The sequence below is a fragment of the Balaenoptera borealis genome (genome assembly GCF_965194805.1).
Source record: "Balaenoptera borealis genome assembly, chromosome: 20".
NCBI classification, from domain to species: domain Eukaryota; kingdom Metazoa; phylum Chordata; class Mammalia; order Artiodactyla; family Balaenopteridae; genus Balaenoptera; species Balaenoptera borealis.
Window position 1 is genome coordinate 61066672 of NC_138879.1, and position 20018 is coordinate 61086689.

The 20018-nt window shown below is 49.4% G+C and overlaps 1 protein-coding gene across 2 annotated transcripts in view; it reads right to left on the reverse strand.

Moving 5' to 3' along the window:
- USP22 (ubiquitin specific peptidase 22) overlaps positions 1-18016 on the reverse strand; it is a 32356-nt gene extending 14340 nt beyond the window's left edge. The window contains exons 1-2 of one of the 2 annotated variants that reach the window (XR_014238918.1): positions 17699-18011; positions 3710-3842 (exon numbers count right to left, since the gene is read on the reverse strand). Coding sequence is in view for 1 of the 2 variants with exons in the window: in XM_082374504.1 (XP_082230630.1) it covers positions 3710-3842; positions 17699-17836 (271 nt within the window). In the remaining variant the exon portion in view is untranslated. Of the gene's footprint in view, positions 1-3709; positions 3843-17698 lie in introns of both variants that reach the window. The other variant, XM_082374504.1, reaches the window with a different exon arrangement.
- Between the last annotated feature and the right edge of the window lie 2002 nt (positions 18017-20018).

Here is a 20018-nt window from a genome sequence, read left to right on the forward strand (position 1 = left end):
GCTCCTGAGCAGTGTCACTCCTGCGCCGGGGACCAGAGCGAGCTGGCAGAGGCAGGCTTACGGTGGGGACGAGGGACACTTTCAGGGAAGCAGCGGGGTTCAGTGAGAAACAGGCCAGGCACACGGTGAGGGCAGAGGGAGGCCCCATGTCCCCAGACGAGCCTGCTTCCCACCCGCTGCGTGGGGCTGGGACCACCAGGAGGGGCGGGGGCCGACAGCGGGCGCTGGGAACCCGGGATGAAAAGAGGAGGAGGCTTGCCTCACCCCAGCCCCACACAAAACTTAACTCCACATGGCCAGCGACCTAAATCACAGCTGAAAGTAAAAAACTCAGACACAAACGGGTAAGTGTCACGACCTCAGGTTTGGCAATGGATTCTTAGTCTGACACCAAAAAAGCATGAACAACCAAAGAGAAAGGCTGTTATTGCACACTTAAACTACGGTGTAGTGTAAACATTACTTTTATATTCAGTGGGAAACCAAAAAAATTGTGTGCCTCGCTTTATTGAGGTTATGTGCGTTATTGAGGTGGTAGGGAACTGAACCCACAGTATCTCCAAGGTCTGCTGGTATCCAAAAGAAATGAAAACATATGTCCACAAAGAAACTCACACATGCCATGTTTATAGCAGCAGTATTCATAAAAGCCAAAGGTGGGAACCCAAGTGTCTATCAGTGGATGACTGGATAAACAAACTCTGGAATATCAACACAAAGGAATGCTATTCAACCACAAAGAAATGAACTGACCCTTCATGAACCCTGAAAACCTGCCAAGAGATAGAAACAGACACAAAAGGCCATGTGTTGTATGATTCCTTTTATATGAAATATTCAGGACAGGCAAATCCACAACTGAAGGCAGATCAGCAGATGCCAGGGCCCGGGGAGGATTAGGTAACAGAGACACGTATTCTTCAAGGAGACGAAAAAGTATTGAAAATAAAGAGAGATGGTGTTTGCACACACCACAGGGCAAGTGACTAAACGCACTGAACTGTACTGGCTGAAATGGTTAACTGTGTGTTCTCTGAATTTCATCTCAATATGGAACTCAAAAACCCAATGCAACACCTACAGTCAAGGTAGTTCCTCCAGAAAATTATTTCACAGCCAAGATAACCAAGGACAAAACCTTGACTGCATCAGGACAAAAGGTTGAGGAGACAGTCAGTGGTCCCGCGGTACCCAAGGGGGGGTTGGTTCCAGGACCCCCGCGGACACCAGGATCCAAGGATACTCAAGCCCCTTGTAGAAAATGGTGCGGTATCTGCATATAACCTACATCCTCCTACACACTTCAAATCACCTCCAGGTTGCTTCTAATACCTAATACAACATGAATGCCATGTAACTAGCTGCCTGGACCAGACAAATTCGAGTTTTGCTTCTTGGAACTTTCTGGAATTTGCTTTTCGATCCGAGGTCGGCTGGATCTGCAGGTGCAGAACCCCCGGAAACAGAGGGCCAGCTTCCTGGATGCGGGCGAGACGCTCCCAGTAAGAGAGGAGGCCGTCAGCTCACTCACCCGGGAACCCCCGGCCGACAGGCACCAGGCAGGCGCGTGTCCCCTTCCCTCCAGCCACAGGAGGATCTTGAGACGGAGGGAAGCGTCACCCACTCAGAGGGGAGCCGATACCCCCTCTCGCGCCCACATACATACTCACACCCTCTGGGAAAACTGAAATAGCTCTTCCTAGAGGCAGACACAAAGCTAAAAGCACTCCTTTCACAGCCTCTGTGGCTCACGCAGGCAACATCCACGGGCCCCTGTGACTCAGCGTCAAACAAAAACCTGTACGAAACTAAGAAGCACGGAACCAAGTCTTACTCGGCGACCTGGACCCCAACACCGTCCTGCACAGCAAACCTGCCAGCAGCGGGTCAGGACGGGTCCTCCCTCCTGGGGGCCACGTCTGCCACGTCACACCAGGCAGGGTCGCAGGGCGGGTCGGACCGAGGAGCAGAAGCTTTGTCCTCCCACAGGCCGCCAGCAAAGACCCCGTAGCTACCGACGTCCTGGTTTTAACTGAACACTCGCAAAAAAGCAGATACTCAGACGAGACTCCCCGCGGGCCTCCCGTGCGCCTCCGCTTCGAAGCCGCCAGCCCTGGGAGAAATCCTAAGAGGCCACGGCAGGCCCCAGTGTTACTCTGTGGGGCTCCCAGAGGCAGGACTCAGCCCAGGAGTCACGGCTCCTCGGCCCTCAAACATCAAGCCGCCGCTCTGAAGGGGCTCTAGGGGTAACGGGGAGCCGCTCGAGATGCGGGGCCGGGGGCGGGCGAGCAGCTTCCCTGCTGGGGCTCCTCTCCCGCGCCCTCCCCCGCCATCCGGACACAGAAAGCTAAGCTTTAGCTCTGTTAACACACACCCACATGCACACACGCACACACACGCTCACACACACAACCTGCAATCAACTCCTGGGCTCTAACACAGCAAAGAGCTGGGTCTTGCTCCCATTTTGTGGTTTTGTCTCTTGAAGAAAACCTTCTAAAACTTATTCATTCTGGCCAAAGTAGAGGCAGAGTTTATCAATCAGGCTGATAAAATTAATAAACACACAAATTTCTCGAGTGACTTTTGTAGGTGATGCTAGGTAACAATAAGATTCTCAGCCCTTTCCAGTGCAAAGGTGTTTCCAATCTTCCATAACCCTTTTAACCACACAGAATCACAGCCCAGGTGTGACAGGAGCCTAAGCGGGTCTGGGCCGAGCATCACATGGTATTAAGCACAAAGATCTACATTAACTCAACACCACAGAACCCCACCACACCCGTCCTGCCCCATCAGACCTTCCCTCTGGTCCCTCGGGGAGAGACGGGCTTGCTGACCCCCGCCCTCCCGGGCGGCCGCCCACCCACAGCCTGTGAAGCACCACCAGGGCCTCCAGCTCTCCTTCCAAAAAGGCCACTTAGCTCCTGGTGACAGGCGGACCCCCAGCACTGGCTGTAAGTTCTCAGCTGCAAATGAAATGAGGCACGACCTCCGGAGATGACCGAGTTTGGACGAGCCCATTCCTACTACTTAAAAGGCCTGAGAATATCTTTCACTGGAAGGCCAGGTCACACCAAGTTATGTTCTAGAAAAGGGTCTGTGGTCTGGACCTTCTGAAAGTGATTTTGTTACAGATATCCTAACAACCTCAGCAACGTCTGACAGAAAACACAATTCTCAACGAGGGAAACATTTAGTGACAACAGTCAGAAAATCAAGCCAAGAGCAAAACTTAGCTTCACGTCACCTCTGGAAGGCACTACTGTCTGAATATGAAACGTGAGCTCACCTCAATGCCAGCCTCTCTGCAGACACTGACAACACTGCAAACCTGTGACAGAAATCACTAACTTCACCCAGTACCCCCAACTCCACGCTGACACCAATAACCTAAAGCTGCATTTAAGACCTGTGCAAATCTTTGCCCCATCTAGTACCTAACCGTGCTTTTCAGAGAGAAAGATGAGTCTCTGATGCTCCGTTAAAGAAAGCCATCGCTCAGGGTTACACAGCTTTATGTGACCTCAGGCGCGCTGGGCACGTGCCCCTCGTGGGTTGTTTCTCTTTCCTCTCCCCCTGGAGTTCCACAAGGAGAGTACAAGCCATTGCAGACAAAGGTGGACTCCCGAGAGAGTGGAAGGTCAAATCCACAGACCGCGAGTTGGGGAGGTGACCCCAAAGCCCAGGAGGCGTCGTGGGGTCTTACCCAGGTTGTGCCTTTTCGACTTGGCGTGCTCGTGAATGTGCTTCTTCGTGAAACAGCCGAAGAAGACGCAGTGGAGGCAGGAGTGCAGCCGGTTCAGGTGGACGCCGCACACGTGACACACGCACGACTTCGCCTGAAATTCACAAGAGAGAGTTAGAAACCAGGGGTTCTCGGAAACACCAGGGCAAGGTGATCCCAACAGGCACAGCTCGGGAGGAAGGGGAAGCCCGGATTTCCTCTCAAGGTCTCACTGCCTAAAAGGTCATTTCGTTAATCCTGTCAGTTGCCCCCCAAAAGGCACGAAGGCCATTTAGCTCAGAAGTGGCTCCGTGTAACAGACCTCGGCCCCTTCTCCAACTCAAAGCCGCTCAGACAAAGCGCCTGGAGCTCCGGGAGCAGTCAAGGCCCTTCCGCATCCAACGGGGCCCCCAGCCCCAGGTCACCTTTAACCTGCACTTCACTTCCAGTTTGATATTCCAGGTTCCAAGCCCACAGCAAACCTATAATCAATCAATCCAGATGAATATGAATCAAAGCAATACACAGAAACAAGAAAAAGAACGGTTTGTGTCCGAGAACCAGACCACAGAAACCTAAAGTTTTAAACTCAGCGATTATGAGCACCACGGTAAACAATTCTCGTCCCCCCAAACCGCCCAGGAAACGCCGGCATGACAATTACACCAGTGCCAACTGTGAACCCCTGCAGGTCACCAACTTGAACTCCCAGCCTCTGCAATGACACCACACGACATAACCCTCTTGCTCTGATGGGGGTGCAGGGAGCTGGGGGTGAAGGGACGTGGAAGATGAACAGGGCCTCGGAGGTAAGGTCAAAACAGAAAAGGCCCAGAAAACAAAGGACAGCAGCACAAACGTGACACAGACACTGGCGCCGGGTACTGGAGCGATTATGCCGTTTGATCCTCAGCGCCAGCCACGAGGAAGGCCGCGAGCCCTTCTGACGTGCGTCTGCTGGTGGCCACACAGCCGGCCCGTGGACTGGGACCTCCTGACCCCACAGGCCACGCTCCCCCACTGAGCCCAGAAGCGGCCCTTCCAAGCCTCACCCCGCACACACGAGACCAAGGCAGGAGCCGCTCAGGGCCAGGCTGACCGTCCACCCTCGACGAAGCGTGGCGGGCACAGCCTGAGCCCTAGTCACAGACCTCTCTTCACACAGAGCTCGAGCCACAGCACTTCCACCAGGGAAAGCTGCACAGAGGCTCGGTAACCCCTCCAGCCTCCAGAAGGGCAAGAAGTGGTGCAGGGGAGTTGGGGGAGGGTGTGCGGTGCTCCCCCAGGACGAGAACCCCGAGGCTGGAGTGCGGCTCCGAGGACAGAGCAGAGCAGCCGGCGGCCGGCACACAGGGCGGCCGGACCACAGAGCTCCTCGACGCCAGGTGCTCAGCTTAAGAAACGCAAATCCTCACCAGCAGCCACAGGCCAACAGGCCCCGTCCTGAAGCACAGCCTCACGAAAACCTCAAGCCCAGGCTGATCTTTCACCTCCACGTACAGTTTATCTCTGGACCCAGATGCAACTCTGATCATTACCACCGTATTTCTTCTTGACTAAGAGTCACTCTCGGGACTTCCCTAATGGCACAGTGGTTAAGCATCCGCCTGCCAATGCAGGGGAAACGGGTTCAAGCCCTGGGCCGGGAAGATCCCACCTGCCGCGGAGCAGCTAAGCCGGTGCACAACTACTCAGCCTGCGCTCTAGAGCCCACGAGCCACAACTACTGAGCCCACGTGCTACAACTACTGAAGCCCGTGTGCCTAGAGCCCGTGCTCCGCAACAAGAGAAGCCGCCGCCATGAGAAGTCCGCGCACCAAAACGAAGAGTAGCCCCCGCTTGCCGCAACCAGAGAAAGCCCACGCGCAGAAACAAAGACCCAACGCAGCCAAAAATAATTAATTAAATAAATAATTTTTTTTAAAAAAGAGTCGCTCTCAATGGCTAGTTACTTACCTTTTTTTTGACACCAGGAAGAGGTTAGCTCTGCAAACCCTGTATGGTCAAGCCCCCACGCAGGCCTCAGCACAGGGGACCCGTGTGCGCGCCCGGGTGGCGCAGGGTGTTCCTGTGGATGGCAGGATGTCCAGCGACATCCCTGGTCTCCACCCTGGGTCGCAGGGGGCGCCTGCCCCCTCCCAGCAGGAACCCCAGCTCTGGGACAATTCCACAGGAGTGCGAGGGTCACTGGAAAGACCTGTCTAAAACGCTGCAATACTAGAAACAGCAGTTGTATCATCTATTTATTCTTCCAATGACCAATCTAAGGAATTAACTAACTCTAATTGTTCTCAGTAACACAAGGAAATTTTTATTTTTTATTTATTTTTTAACACAGGGAAATTTTTAAATTACATAATAGTTACTTGATGTGTAACAAATGATGCTTCCCAGTACCTCTGAAATTTTTCTTTTATATCAATACTGTTAGGAACAGATTCCTGGAATCTCTTTACTGCTCACTACAGCTACAGATGTAAAGAAAAGATTAAGAGGTATTCCTTATTTTTATCACTCAGGATATATTAAATGTGTGATCATGATTTTATTAAAATTCCTCTATGAACTTAACAAGAAATCCAATTCTGTTTATATAATTCGAGAAAGAATTCAAGACTAGCATTATCCTGAAAATATAGACATATCAAGATAAGTATATAATTTTAACACATCATTTTTTCCCCTTAAAACACACAAAAGCTTTAAAAACAGATCCAAATTAACCCCTGAATTTTAAATGCATATCTGTATCACCTGTTCTCTTGCAGAACTTCACAAAAGAAAAATCTGCCTAAAGAAAAAAGGCTTCAAGAATTTTAGCTGCACAAAAAAAGAACTACAGAAATTAAACAGAGGCAGATGGGCTACAACCAGAAACAAAGAAATTGGTCACATCCTGAAACAGATCAGGGAAAAGAAAGCCCCAGATATAAACACACACACAATTTGACTAAACCTTTTTCACATAAATAAAGCCCATGCTCAGGACTCATTTTAAGGCCCTGAATCAGATTTTATAACTAGGGCTCCACTGACAGGCAGTCCCAAGCACAAACCTATTTTCCATAAACACCAAGGACGCGCCACCTGCCCCAGGCGGAAACGCTCGGCTTAGCTGGTGCTTCCATGAGCGGCAGCTCCCACAAGCCAGTGACTCCAGCATGATGGGCATGAGGAGGGAGGGGAGACAGCTTGGGAATTCCCGCTGGGCAATTCTGGCCCTATCTGAGCACAAAAATGAGTAACGGAAAGAATGGGTTATACACTGTACAAAAAAAGAATCCCCCAAGTCCACTCTGAAACTGACACTGTACACACACGCTGCGCAGTCTTCTTCATGGGAGGAATCCACCTACCGCAGTAGAAAAGACAAGACTACAAAGCCTTCATTTTATAATCATCATAGTAATAACTGATTCAGGCAAAAATAAAAAATGGGGGTGAAAAAATATTGGGTCATTCACAATAGTTAAAAGGTGGAAACAGCCTAAATCTCCATTAGTGGATCAATGGATACACAAAATATGGTGTATCCACACAACGGAGTACTACCCAGCCATAAAAAAAACCAAAGTACTAATTCACGCTACAACGTGGATGAACCTTCACAACATGCTAAGTGAGAAAAGTCAGACACCAGAAGTCACATAGTGTGTGATTCCGTTTATATGAAATGTCCAGAAGAGGCAAATCCAGAGAGAGAACAGAGATCAGAGGTTGCCAGGAGCTGGAGGGAGAGTGGGGAGCCGAAGAAACGGTTTGAAGCTTCACAGAGGCAGCTGGTGACCGTACAACACTGGGAACTCACTGGGTAGTTTAAAGTGGTTAATTTTTGTGTGAATTTCACCTCAATAAAGGAAAAAAATACATCAAAGTATTCACGTGTGTATACATATGCATATATGTATGTATACTGGGGTGTTGGATATTTTCAAAGTATCACCCCAGATATTACTTTTGTTAATTAAACGAGAAAAGGTTATGTTTTGCAACAGAGAACTCGGGCCAACACGGCCTTAACCAAACTTAACAGCCCCAAAAGGAAAAACTGATGAATCCAGATAAATGTACAGCTGACCCTTGAACAACACAAGCTTGAACTGCACGGGTCCACTTATGTGTGGATTTTCAATAAATATACAAAAAATATGTGTGTAGAACGTTATATGCAAGACTTGTAGCGAAGTGGATAGCCTATCCTCACATAGGCATAAGGTAAGGGATGTTTAATATAAAATAAAGTATCCATTTCTTACTGTTTTATAACTTTGCTTTCAAAGAATTACCATACAGCACGCGCCCCTTGCTCCCCCTCTCCTCATAATCGGAGATACTGCGTATCGGTCTATCATCACGGGTAACTTTTTAATTTAACAACGTTTCCAATACTGTATTATGAACATGTCTGCAATGCTGTGTACCATGAACATTTTACAATGATTCGATCATTAGTGCACCGGCTAGGCTACTGTATTAATTTGATTACACTCAACTACCATAAAGCAATCACACTGCTACTTCGTTACCAATACAGAATTGCTATACCTATAAACTAATATGAATTTCTCTTTCACATTATCTTTTCATTTTTGACGTTAGCTCCATTCCCCAACCTCCATCAACAACCTATGATTTAATCAATCACACCTGTGTAACGATTTAATCACTGCCTATTCTTTAATTAATTATTTATTTATTTTGGCTGCATTGGGTCTTCGCTGCTGCGCGCGGGCTTTCTCTAGTCGCGGCGAGCAGGGGCTACTCTTCATGGCGGTGCACGGGCTTCTCATTGCGGTGGCTTCTCTTGTTGAGGAGCACGGGCTCTAGGCACGCAGGTTTCAGTAGTTGCGGCACACGGGCTCAGTACTCGTGGCTTGCGGGCTCTAGAGTGCAGGCTCAGTAATTGTGGCGCACAGGCTTAGTTGCTCTGAGGCACACGGGATCTTCTCGGACCAGGGCTTGAACCCGTGTCTCCTGCATTGGCAGGTGAATTCTTAAGCACTGCACCACCATTAATCGTGACTATATAATGAAGCCTCCATAAAAACCCTAAATGATGGTTCAGAGAGCTTCTGGGCAGGTGAATGCATCACTGTGCTGGGGGGGTGATGCACCCCAACTTCACTGGGACAGAAGCTCCTTTGCTCAGCACCCCCCAGACCTCAGCCTACGGATCTCTTCATCTAGCTGCTCACCTGTATTCTTCGTAATAACCTTTATAATAAATGGGTAAACGTACGTAAATGTTTCCCTGAGCCTTGTGAGCCCGAGGAGGGGAGCACAGCCTTATGACTGGTGTCTGAAGTGGGCGCATCCTGTGGGACTGAGCCCTCAACCTACAGGATTGGCCGCCAACTCCAGGTCGACGAGTCAGACAGTCAGATTTGTGTGACGCCCAGCTGGTGTCGGCTGAGACTGGAGAATTACTCGGTCGCGCTGGAAAACATGCCCAAATAATTTAGCTGGAGCACGAACTTCAGAGTCAGACTGACCTAATTTCAAGGCCCAGACCTGGCATTTAATCAGTGACCTTGTGCAGGTCAGGAGACTTAACTGCCAAGTCCACCTGAAGTGCACTGTGAGTTCCAAAACAAAACTACGTGAGAGCTGCTTTATAAAACGCAAAATGCTATGTAAATACAAAGTAGGATTATCATAAATGAAAAACAAGTGAGCCCAAGAGACGTGGCGCCGCCCAAGGTCGAAGGGCGCACACCTGGCAGAAGCAACCCCGCCCCGCCCGGACCGACCACCTCAGCCGCTGTTCTTAATTTAAATTTCTGATCACCTCCCAACTGTCCATTACAAGCGCCTACAAGAAGCCGTCGGATTCTCCTAGAACCTCATTTAACCTGTTGCTCCCGCTTTCCTCCCCAGAACTGCTGACAGGTGATGAAAGTGACGGACACACCCTCCGCTACAGGTGCTGCCGGGTTAAGATGAGGCAAGAACAGGCGTCTGTGAGGCCGGTCACCTCCGTCTCTGGAAACCTCAGCTTCCCAACATCTGCCTGACGCCTGCCTCCTCAGGTCTGGGCACTGAAGGCAGCAGGTCCCTCAGGAAAGACACAGCACTACTTCAGATCTCGCCCGAGGGCTCAACTCAGGTCTGATGCAGCCTCTGAATCGGCTGCCAATTTGCAGGAAATAGAGCGAAAGATGAATTCGTGCCCCAAGCCTGCAACCAGCAAATCCAGACCCGGGAAATGATCCCGGCAAAGCCCCAAGCTCTTCAGCAGATGCCGTGTGCGGACCAGGGGTGAGGCGACCGAGACACATCGGTACAGCCACGAGGGGACCCCACCCAGGGACGAAAGGCTGGGAGAGCGCTGAGCGGGTGAAGCGCGGGGTCGAGGGCGTGAGGTGTTCTGTGAAGCTCGCGGTGGTAGATGCTTCTCACCTGCACCTGCCACACCAAGTGCAGACCTTAATAAATAAAGGCTTGGGCTTCCTCTTCAAACCTGGAACCACAGCCGTGAACCACGAGGGACACATCAGACAAACCCAAATTGAGGGACATCCTACAAAATACCTGAGCAGTACTCCTCAAACACTCCTCAAAACCGCTAAGGGCATCAAAAACAAGGCAAGTCTGAGAAACTGTCACAACGCACAGGAGCCTGAGACTCAGACTAAATCTCAGGTGGGATCCCAGAGAGGGTTCTGGGACAGATCAGGGAAAAACTAATCGAATCTGAATACAGTATGACCTTTAGTTAATAATAACGTATCAAGCTTGGCCATTAGTTGTAACAAAACATACCAGAGAAAAGTAAAAAGTTAACAATCGAGGAGATGGGGGGGTTGATACAGGACCTCTCTGTATTTTTTTTTTTAAATTTATTTGGCGCGGGGTCTTAGTTGCAGCAGGCGGGCTCCTTAGTTGTGGCATGCGAAATCTCAGTTGTGGCACGCATGTGGGATCTAGTTCCCTGACCAGGGATTGAACCCGGGCCCCCTGCATTGGGAGCGCGGAGTCTTATCCACTGCGCCACCAGGGAAGTCCCTCTGTATTATTTTTGGTAACTTTTCTGTAACTCTAAAACGACTATTATTAATTTGCATAGAACTAAATACACACACAGATGAGCACAAGTAAAAACTGGGGAAACAAGAATAAATGGGCTGACTGTATCGATATTGACTCGTGGCTGTAACAGTGTATTTAGTTTCGCTAGATGTTACCATCAGGGGAAACCAGTTAAAGGTTCTCTGCTGTTTTTCACAACAGCTGGTCAATCTACAATTACCTCAAAAGAAAAACTGTTTTCATTTTAGATCTTTTACTTGGAATGGCCTGTCCCCTGCTTAGTATGAACGCTGCAATGCTTTGTTGTGATGATTGGAAAGATCCAATTCATCAACAGATAAAGCAAAAGTCAATTCTGCAAAGCAAGAAGTTGTGAAAAGGAAGAAAGTTTACTTTAAAAAATGGACATAAAAAAACAAACAAAAAAAACAAAACAAAAAAAAATGGACATATCTAAAAAATGAACTAAAAAAGAAAAATGACGGACAGGAGACAGCTCTCTGCCGTATTCTCATCACCATCAAGTAAGTGCCTGGCAGAGTCAAAAAATACTAATTTAGCCACTGGTGGAGCCAGTAACGCTGGACATTTCACAGCTCTCGGTCTACCACCTACCAGACGCTGTGTCCTGTCACTTCAGGTATTTTGTCTAAGCCAGTGACAGCTGAATTGTTACTCTCCAAAGATCATTTCTACTAAAAAGTTCAAACATAAGAGATTCATTCAGATCTCAGGAGACGGATCTCAGACTCTAGAATTGAAGCAACGTTGATAAAAAAAAAGACGACCAGTAAGAACCCTAGAATAAATCTTCTTCTAAAACACATAGTAAAGTAACACTGACTCAAGATAAATAAGACCATTTTCCACCTGAAATGACCTCCCCTTCCACACCACAACCAAAGGCTTGAACCATGCTTCTAAAATACTGACTATCCAGAAACAGAAAGTACATGATATCACTTATATATGGAATCTAAAATACCACAGTGAACTTATCTACAGTACAGACTCACAGACATAGAGAACAGACTTGTGGTTGCGGGGGGGGGGGGGGGAGTGGGAGGCTGGGATCAGCAGATGCAAGCTAGCATATATAGGATGGATACACAACAAGGTCCTACTGTACAGCACAGGGAACTGTATTCAATATCCTGTGATAAACCATAATGAAAAAAATATGAAAAAGAATGTATACATGTGTGAATGTAACTTTGTTGTACAGCAGAAATTAACACATTGTAAATCAACTAGACTTCAATAAAATAAATTGAAAATAAAATAAAATGAAATACTGACTACAAAAGCTTCCCTCCTCTTAGGCAAGTGTTCATAGGCTGACAAGCTATACTGTCCCTTCGTAAAGATACAAAATGAAAGTTAGGGCATTCCACTTGTACTCTATGAAAGTATGTTATCTTAGACTTTTTACATTTTACACTTTTTTAAAAAATTTCTCTACTGTTTCCCTTACATAAAACTGCACTTTTTAAATGCATCTCAGGTTTGTATCAAGTAGACAAATCACATTTCAATCCCTCAGCAAACCAAAACTCATGCAGTTAAAAGGGTCTTGCCCAAGATTATTCCTTCTTAAAACTGATTACCAGGCTTAAGATTTACAAATTCTTAGTAAATCCTCCAAACTGAAAGCCTGGGGGATGGGGGAGAGCAAAATACACAATGCCATTTCCATCCAATGGAATATTAATTGCACAGTTCAAAAGAGTGAGATCTGTACGCGTAGGGAACAAATGAAAAAAGGAAACAGTACACACAGCATGTATATTTACAAAAACAAAAATGTGTAACTTTGCTGTATATGCCTTTGAAGTGCTCTTTTTTTTTTTTTTTGGCCGTACCACACACGGCATGCAGGATCTTCCCCAACCAGGAATGGAACACGTTGCCCCCTGCGTTGGCAGTGCGGGGTCTTAACCACTGGACCGCCAGGGAAGTCCTGAACTGTTCTCTTTTTAAACACTGAGAACATATTCATATCATCACTTCTGTAATTACTTTTTAAAACTATGTGGATTCATGAATTTTAATCTTTCTCAGTAAAACCAACATCTCAGCATCTAGAATTATTTACACATTCCTTCACGTATGTTTAGGCTACAATTATCTTATGTGTAGAAACTGTCATTGGACATCTACAAATACTGTAAATTTTAAGGCAGGTATTTAGTATCTTGCTATTTGACACCTACTATTCAAATAGTCTTTAAAAATTATGATTACAATTCCTCAAGACAGAAACCTGGGGTTAAGAGTTAGTTGGCTCTGACTCCACAACAAAAAAACAACCAACCCAATCAAAAACTGGGCAGAAGACCTTAATACACGTCTCTCCAAAGAAGACATACAGATGGCCAGGAGGCACGTGAAAAGATGCTCAACATCACTGCCGGAGAAACACAAATCAAAACTACAGTGAGGTACCACCTCAAACCAGTCGGTACGGCCATCATTAAAAACTCTACAAGGGGACTCCCTGGTGGTCCAGTGGCAAAGAATCCATGCGGGTTCGATCCCTGGTCAGGGAACTAAGATTCCACGTGCCGTGGGACAACTAAGCCCGCGCCACAACTACTGAGCTCGTGCTCCTCAACGAGAGCCCGTGGGCTGCAAACTACAGAGCCTACACACCCTGGAGCCCCCGCCACTAGAGAGAGAAGCCCACGTGCCGCAACGAAGACCCAACACAGCCAAAAAAATAAATTAAATATTTTTAAAGAAACCTCTACAAATAATAAATGCTGGGGACTTCCCTGGTGGTCCGGTGGCTAAGACTCCACGCTCGCAGTGCAGGGGGCCTGGGTTCAATCCCTGGTCAGGGAACTAGATCCCACATGCCGCAACTAAGAGTTCACGTGCCACAACTAAGATCCAGTGCAGCCAAATGAACAAAAAACAAACAAATAACAAATGCTGGAAAGGATGTGGAGCAGAGGGAACCCTCTTACACTGCCGGTGGGAATGTAAGTTGGTGCAGCCACTGTGGAAAACAGTATGATGGTTCCTTAGAAAATTAAAGATAGAATTACCATACCATCTAGCAATCCCACTCCTGGGCTATACCCAGACAAAACTATAATTTAAAAAGATACATGCACCGGTATGTTCACAGCAGCAGCACTATTCACAATAGCCAAGGCATGGAAGCAACCTAAATGTCCATCAACAGATGAACCGATAAAGAAAATGTGGTACGTATATACAATGGAATACTACTCAGCCACAAAAAAGAACGAAATAATGTCATTTGCATCAACATGGATGACCTAGAGATTATCATACTAAGTGAAGTCAGAAAAAGAAAAATACCATATAATATCACTTGTATGTAGAATCTAAAATATGGCACAAATGAACCTATATACAGAACAGAAATAGACTCACAGACATAGAGAACAGACTTGTGGTTGCCGAGGGGTGGAGGGACAGGGATGGACTGGGAGTTTGGGGTTGGTAGATGCAAACTATTACACATAGAATGGATAAACAACAAGGTCCTACTGTAGAGCACAGGGAACTATATCCAATCTCCTGGGATAAACCGTAATGGAAAAAAATATTTTAAAAAAAGAACGTCTATATGTGTAAAACTGAGTCACTTTGCTGTACAGCAGAGATTGGCACAGCGTTGTAAATCAACTATATTTCAATAAAAAAGAAAAAAAGAGCTAGTTGACTCTGGACTGAAGAGAAAATGGGAGATCTAAAAAAATATGGAATCAGCCCACTTTCTTCCAAAGGGTGTCCGGTCCATAGTTCTTTAAATAGTAGCATTAAGCCCACAAATGTAGAAACAGAAAAAATGCTGGAGCAAGCAAGGTCTGACTTCTGTGCCTGAGAGCATCTAGAAACAGTTCCTTCTCTCCAGCCCCTTTTCTCAAACAAAAAACCTCTCGTAGATTTTCTACCCAAAGGGTTGCCTTAGTCCCCAAATTTTGTGCCAAGAAATCTTCAAGATGGTTTCCTGTCCTCCAGATTACTGTCCAAATTAAAGCAAAATCAGTAATGGTCCAAAAGTGCCAATGCTTCTGCACTTTGTGGTGACGTACTTTGGTAAAAATATTTACCACGGCTACAAGAAGTGCTCTGTATTTTTGAGGACAAGCTGCTGGAAAATTTTAGAATCACAGAAACCGTTCAAGAAGACAGAAGGGATTATTTAAAACAACGTTACCTGTCCCTCAAAGTGTCTTTATATTCAAAATAGAACACAGACTGGGTTAAGTTATAAAAACCAGAAGAACTGAAAATTCCTGATGTCTTCATTTCCCGTTTCCATTTTCACACACAAACCCTCAAGTGGTAAGACACATGCCAGAGACATCCAGTAGCTCTGAGTCCTCAATCGGGGAACATTTTTCCATTCAGAAAATTATCAAATCTGATCACGCTCTTCTCACTCTGTCCACCAAAAGAAAAATCAAAGTTTGGATATAAAAATCATAACCCACCTCTACTTAGAGGAGACAGAGTTTTAACCCCTGTAATTTCACTGTAGCTGAGACCTCACTGCAGCTTCTTTGAGCAACCTCAAAGAAGTTTAACTTAGGTTGAAGTATTTCATAGACAACTTCCTGGTGTTAAAACCAAACTACTGGGCTTCCCTGGTGGCGCAGTGGTTAAGAATCTGCCTGCCAATGCAGGGGACATGGGTTTGAGCCCTGCTCCAGGAAGATCCCACATGCCACGGAGCAGCTAAGCCTGTGTGCCACAACTACTGAGCTCGTGTGCCACAACTACTGAAGCCTGTGCGCCTAGAGCCTGTGCTCCGCAACAAGAGAACCCACCTCAACGAGAAGTACGTGCACCGCAACGAAGAGTAGCCCCCGCTCGCCACAACTAGAGAAAGCCCGTGTGCAGGAGCGAAGACCCAACGCAGCCAAAAATAAAATAAATTTTAAAAAAAACAACAAAAAAACCTAACTACTAAGCCTGCACATCTGCTGAGAAACCTCTGCAAACTGCCAAACGTGCATTACTCACTGTTCACCATTCCTCAAACCAAATCCTCTTTGGCTGGGCCACTAGGGTTGTAGAAGTGCACAGGACCCCCCAACATTCAGGGAATAGACAGATGGAGGACATAAGGGTTCACTGCTGGGATACGACCATAAAGCACTGCAGCCTGACAGACCCGAGTTCTAGAACAGGTTCTCACACCACTTCTTGTCTGTCTATAGCTCAAGTTCTTACTAGTCAGTAATACATACGTGGTTCAACAGCTTTCAAACTAAGCAACTGACATTGGAAGATTAATCCAAGCCACATATAAGCAAAAAAGAAAAAAAAAAGTGATCCTTTCCTCAGGAAATTCAGCAAAGTTAATGATGGGTTAAACTTGACTCAAGTTAAAAATTACAGGGGTGGGGGGCGACGAGGAGGGAAAGAGTAAAAGGGCAGGGGCTCCGTCCTCAACCCAACGTGGAGATGGGTCACATGCATACTGACCAACAAACAACGTGGAGCAATAACACGATTATCACCTGAAAAACAGTATCAACCAGGCGATTTCATTTTAAGGACACACAATTCCACCAGCAAGAATCTCACTCCCATCCTCGTAGAATTCTATTTCATCTCCGACTTCAGTTCATTCTAACAGGCAATGCTTCCCAACACCAATTTTGATAAAAATAAAGAAAACTGGTGCTTAACATTCTCTACATGCTCAGCAGATGTTAGTTTTCCCATAAAAAAATGCTACTCAAGGTGGACACTCCCTAACAGCGCCTGCCCTCAGGCTGCGAACTGCAAAATCGCGCTGCACGGTAAAAACAGCTTCTTCAGATAAGAGAAAGAAATAATGTCATTTTCTGATTTCCAAATCACTAATAAGCCTAACCGCTTAGATGATACCTGCGCCCAAGAAACAGGACACTGTGTACCGTTTCCTCAGTACCTCAGGGAGGCGCCCCAGTCCCACCTGCCTTTAGACAGTCCTTCCTTTAATAAAACCCGCTCCTGCGCAGCCACAGGGGACCCCGCCAATCCCCGGCGTGCGGGAAACACGCGACTCTAAGCGGCAGAGCCGGCTGGTTTCTAGGACTCGCGGCGCTCTGCACCTGCGCCCGTGCACACCTGGGGGGAGCTGGCGCGTCCCGGAACGTCCCTGCGGACCCTGGGGTGCCCCGCGCTGAAATGGGGGGCGCGCGTCCCTGCGGACCCTGGGCCCGGGGGTGCCCCGCGCTGAAATGGGGGGCGCGCGTCCCTGCGGACCCTGGGCCCGGGGGTGCCCCGCGCTCAAATGGGGGGCGCGCGTCCCTGCGGACCCTGGGCCCGGGGGTGCCCCGCGCTGAAATGGGGGGCGCGCGTCCCTGCGGACCCTGGGCCCGGGGGCGCTCCGCGCTCAAATGGGGGGCGCGCGTCCCTGCGGACCCTGGGCCCGGGGGTGCCCCGCGCTCAAATGGGGGGCGCGCGTCCCTGCGGACCCTGGGCCCGGGGGCGCTCCGCGCTCAAATGAGGGGCGCGCGTCCCTGTGGAACCTGGGCCCAGGGGCGCCCCGCACTCAGAGGGCGGGGCGGGCGCCCCTGCGAACTCTGGGCGCTCGGCGGCTGTACCCGCATCCCGGTGACCCCGCGCCTCCGACCCAGCAACCCCCAGGCACCAGCCAGGGCAGCGGAGGCTTTGCACAGCGTGGGCGGCACAGGCCGCGTCCTCGGCAGCTGCGTCCTCGCCCTCTCAGCGCCTCCATCCCCGGCCCCACCCCGCCCGGAGGGTCCCTAAGACACGCCCCGCGCTGCAGCGTCGGGGACCCTCCCCCTCCTACCCGGCAGCCCCGGGAGAGACCGCCCCCCCGCACGCACGCCCGCGCCCACCCCGCCCCCGCCCCCGCCCGGCGTGCAGGAGGTGGGGGAGGGGAAGACGGAGAGCGAGGCCCCCCTCCCCCCACCACCACGCAGGGCCGCGCTGCACGGGGCGCACCTTGCGCTTGCGGGCCTCCGCCGAGCCGCTCCACACGAAGCACTGGTAAATGGCACGCAGGTTCTGCTTCCAGTTGTCCACCTTGAAGCTGCCCAGGTGCGCACAGCCCGGAGGCGTCACCACCAGCTCCGCGTCCATGGCCTCGCCGTCCGGCTCGCGCCGGGGCGCCGGCGGAGACGAGGACGACGCCAGCGCGACGCGGGGCTGCGGGCGGCACGGCCAAGGGACAGGCCCGGGACAAAGCGGAGCCGCGCGACCGGGGTGGCGGGCGCCGCCCGCGCTGCGCTCGCGGGTAGCCGAGGCCGCAATGGGGCTACGTCATCGCCGCCGGGGCGCACCGCGCATGCGCCAGCCGCCGGCGGCCCCTCCCCCATGGGCTTGGGCTGGCGATGGGTGGAGCTGGCGAGGCCCCGCCCCTTCACCCCCGCCATTGGTCAGCGGCGGCCGCGTGACGTCCCGCCCTCCGAGTAGGCGAGGCGGGACGGTACCTGTTTGCGCCGGCGGGCGCTGCCGCAGCGGCGGAGCTGGCGGTGGGGTGGGGTGGGGTGGGGTGGGGTGGGGTGGGGTGGGGGGGTGCGGTCGCTGGGCCGCACCGGGTCGCAGTCCGGTGAATCCGGTCAGGCCGCCCGCGAATCTGGACTTCCCGATGGGAAGCAGGGAACCACGGACTCGCGCGCTCGATCAGGTTTCGCCGACGCGTCGCCGTCCAGCTCGCGAGCTGCCCATTCACGGCTCCGGGAGCTCGGGTCCCGCGTCCGCCGGGCGGTCTGTGCACCTGCCGGCCTGTGCACCTGCCGGCGGACCCCGCAGGTGCGGGAGGTCCGTGAGGACAGGTGCCGGCTTCTCGGGGGCTGCTCACTGCGCCCCGCGCCGGCCCACCTCCGCACCGAAAAGACGGAGAAATAAAGATGCTGTCGCGGCAGTTAGAGCTCAGGGCCCGGCGGGAGGGATGTGGGGTGAAGCTTCTGTGGTCGGGACGCTGGCCTAGGGCCTTGGTGCCTGCAGCCCCTCCGCCTGGAGCCGGCCCGCCCCCAGCCCGTGGCTTTATCAGACGCCGCCTGCCCAGCGAGGCCTTCTCCACCCTACTGGACCTCACGAGCCCCCTAAATCCTTCATCTCCTTACCCAAAGAATTTATTTACTTGTTCTTTTAATATTTGTTTATTTATTTGGCTACACCGGGTCTTAGTTGCGGCACGTGGGATCTTCGCTGCCCTGTGCGTGATCTTTAGTTGGCATGCGGACTCAGTTGGGGCATGCATGTGGGCTCCAGTCCCCTGACGAGGGATGGAACCCGGGCCCCCTGCATAGGGAGGGAGGAGTCTTAACCACTGGACCACCAGGGACTTCCCTGTTTCCAGCGTAGCATGAAAACTCCATGACGGTAAAGATTTTTGTGTTTTATTAACGTCAGTATCGCCCAGTGCCCAGAGTAGTACTAGTTATATGCAGGTTCTCAAATGTTAATTAACTAATTAACCCAAACAAACTTTTATAGGAGAATCTAATAAGATCATTCTCAGAATAAAACACAGGTGAAGTAAGGCACGTTATGGATATGTTAAAGAAAGGTGTATCCGTTTAATAAAAAGTAAACTCAGAAATAGTTAGGAATTACAAATTATATGTGATTCACCTCTATTAATATTAAATGTCATGAGTATTTTAGTTTTACTGTTGCAAATATGATTCGGTTTCAAGAATGTGCCCTCAGGGACTTCCCTGGTGGCGCAGTGGATAGGACTCTGCACTCCCAATGCAGGGGGCCCAGGTTCCATCCTTGGTCAGGGAACTAGATCCCACCTGTATGCCGCAACCAAGAGTTCACATGCGCAGCTAGGGAACCCGCCTGCTGCAACTAAGACCCGGCGCAACCAAATAAATAAATAAATATTAAAAAAAAAAAAAGAATGTGCCCTTAGAATTCAGGCCACCAATATCTATTGATCACATTTTTTATCAGTATGGTCATCCAACCTTGGGAGAATTTCTATGCTCTCTACTTGGATTATAAATAATGATTTGAAATGCCCTGTAATCAGCCTTATACATAAATAACATTAAAAGACGATATATCCTTGAGAAGCAGTTCCGAGAAGAGCCATGGATGAAACTGTTTACCACGGCATTTTGTTTCTAATGGGAAAAAAGCTGAAAACACCCTAAATGACCATTAATAGGCAGAGGATTGAGTAAACTATTAACTAGGCATTGTAGGGAATGCTATGCTGCTGTAAAAAGAATGACCTAGGTTTCTAAGTACTAATATGGAAAGTCTATAAGACACACATGAATAAAACAAGTTGCAGAAAAATACAGAT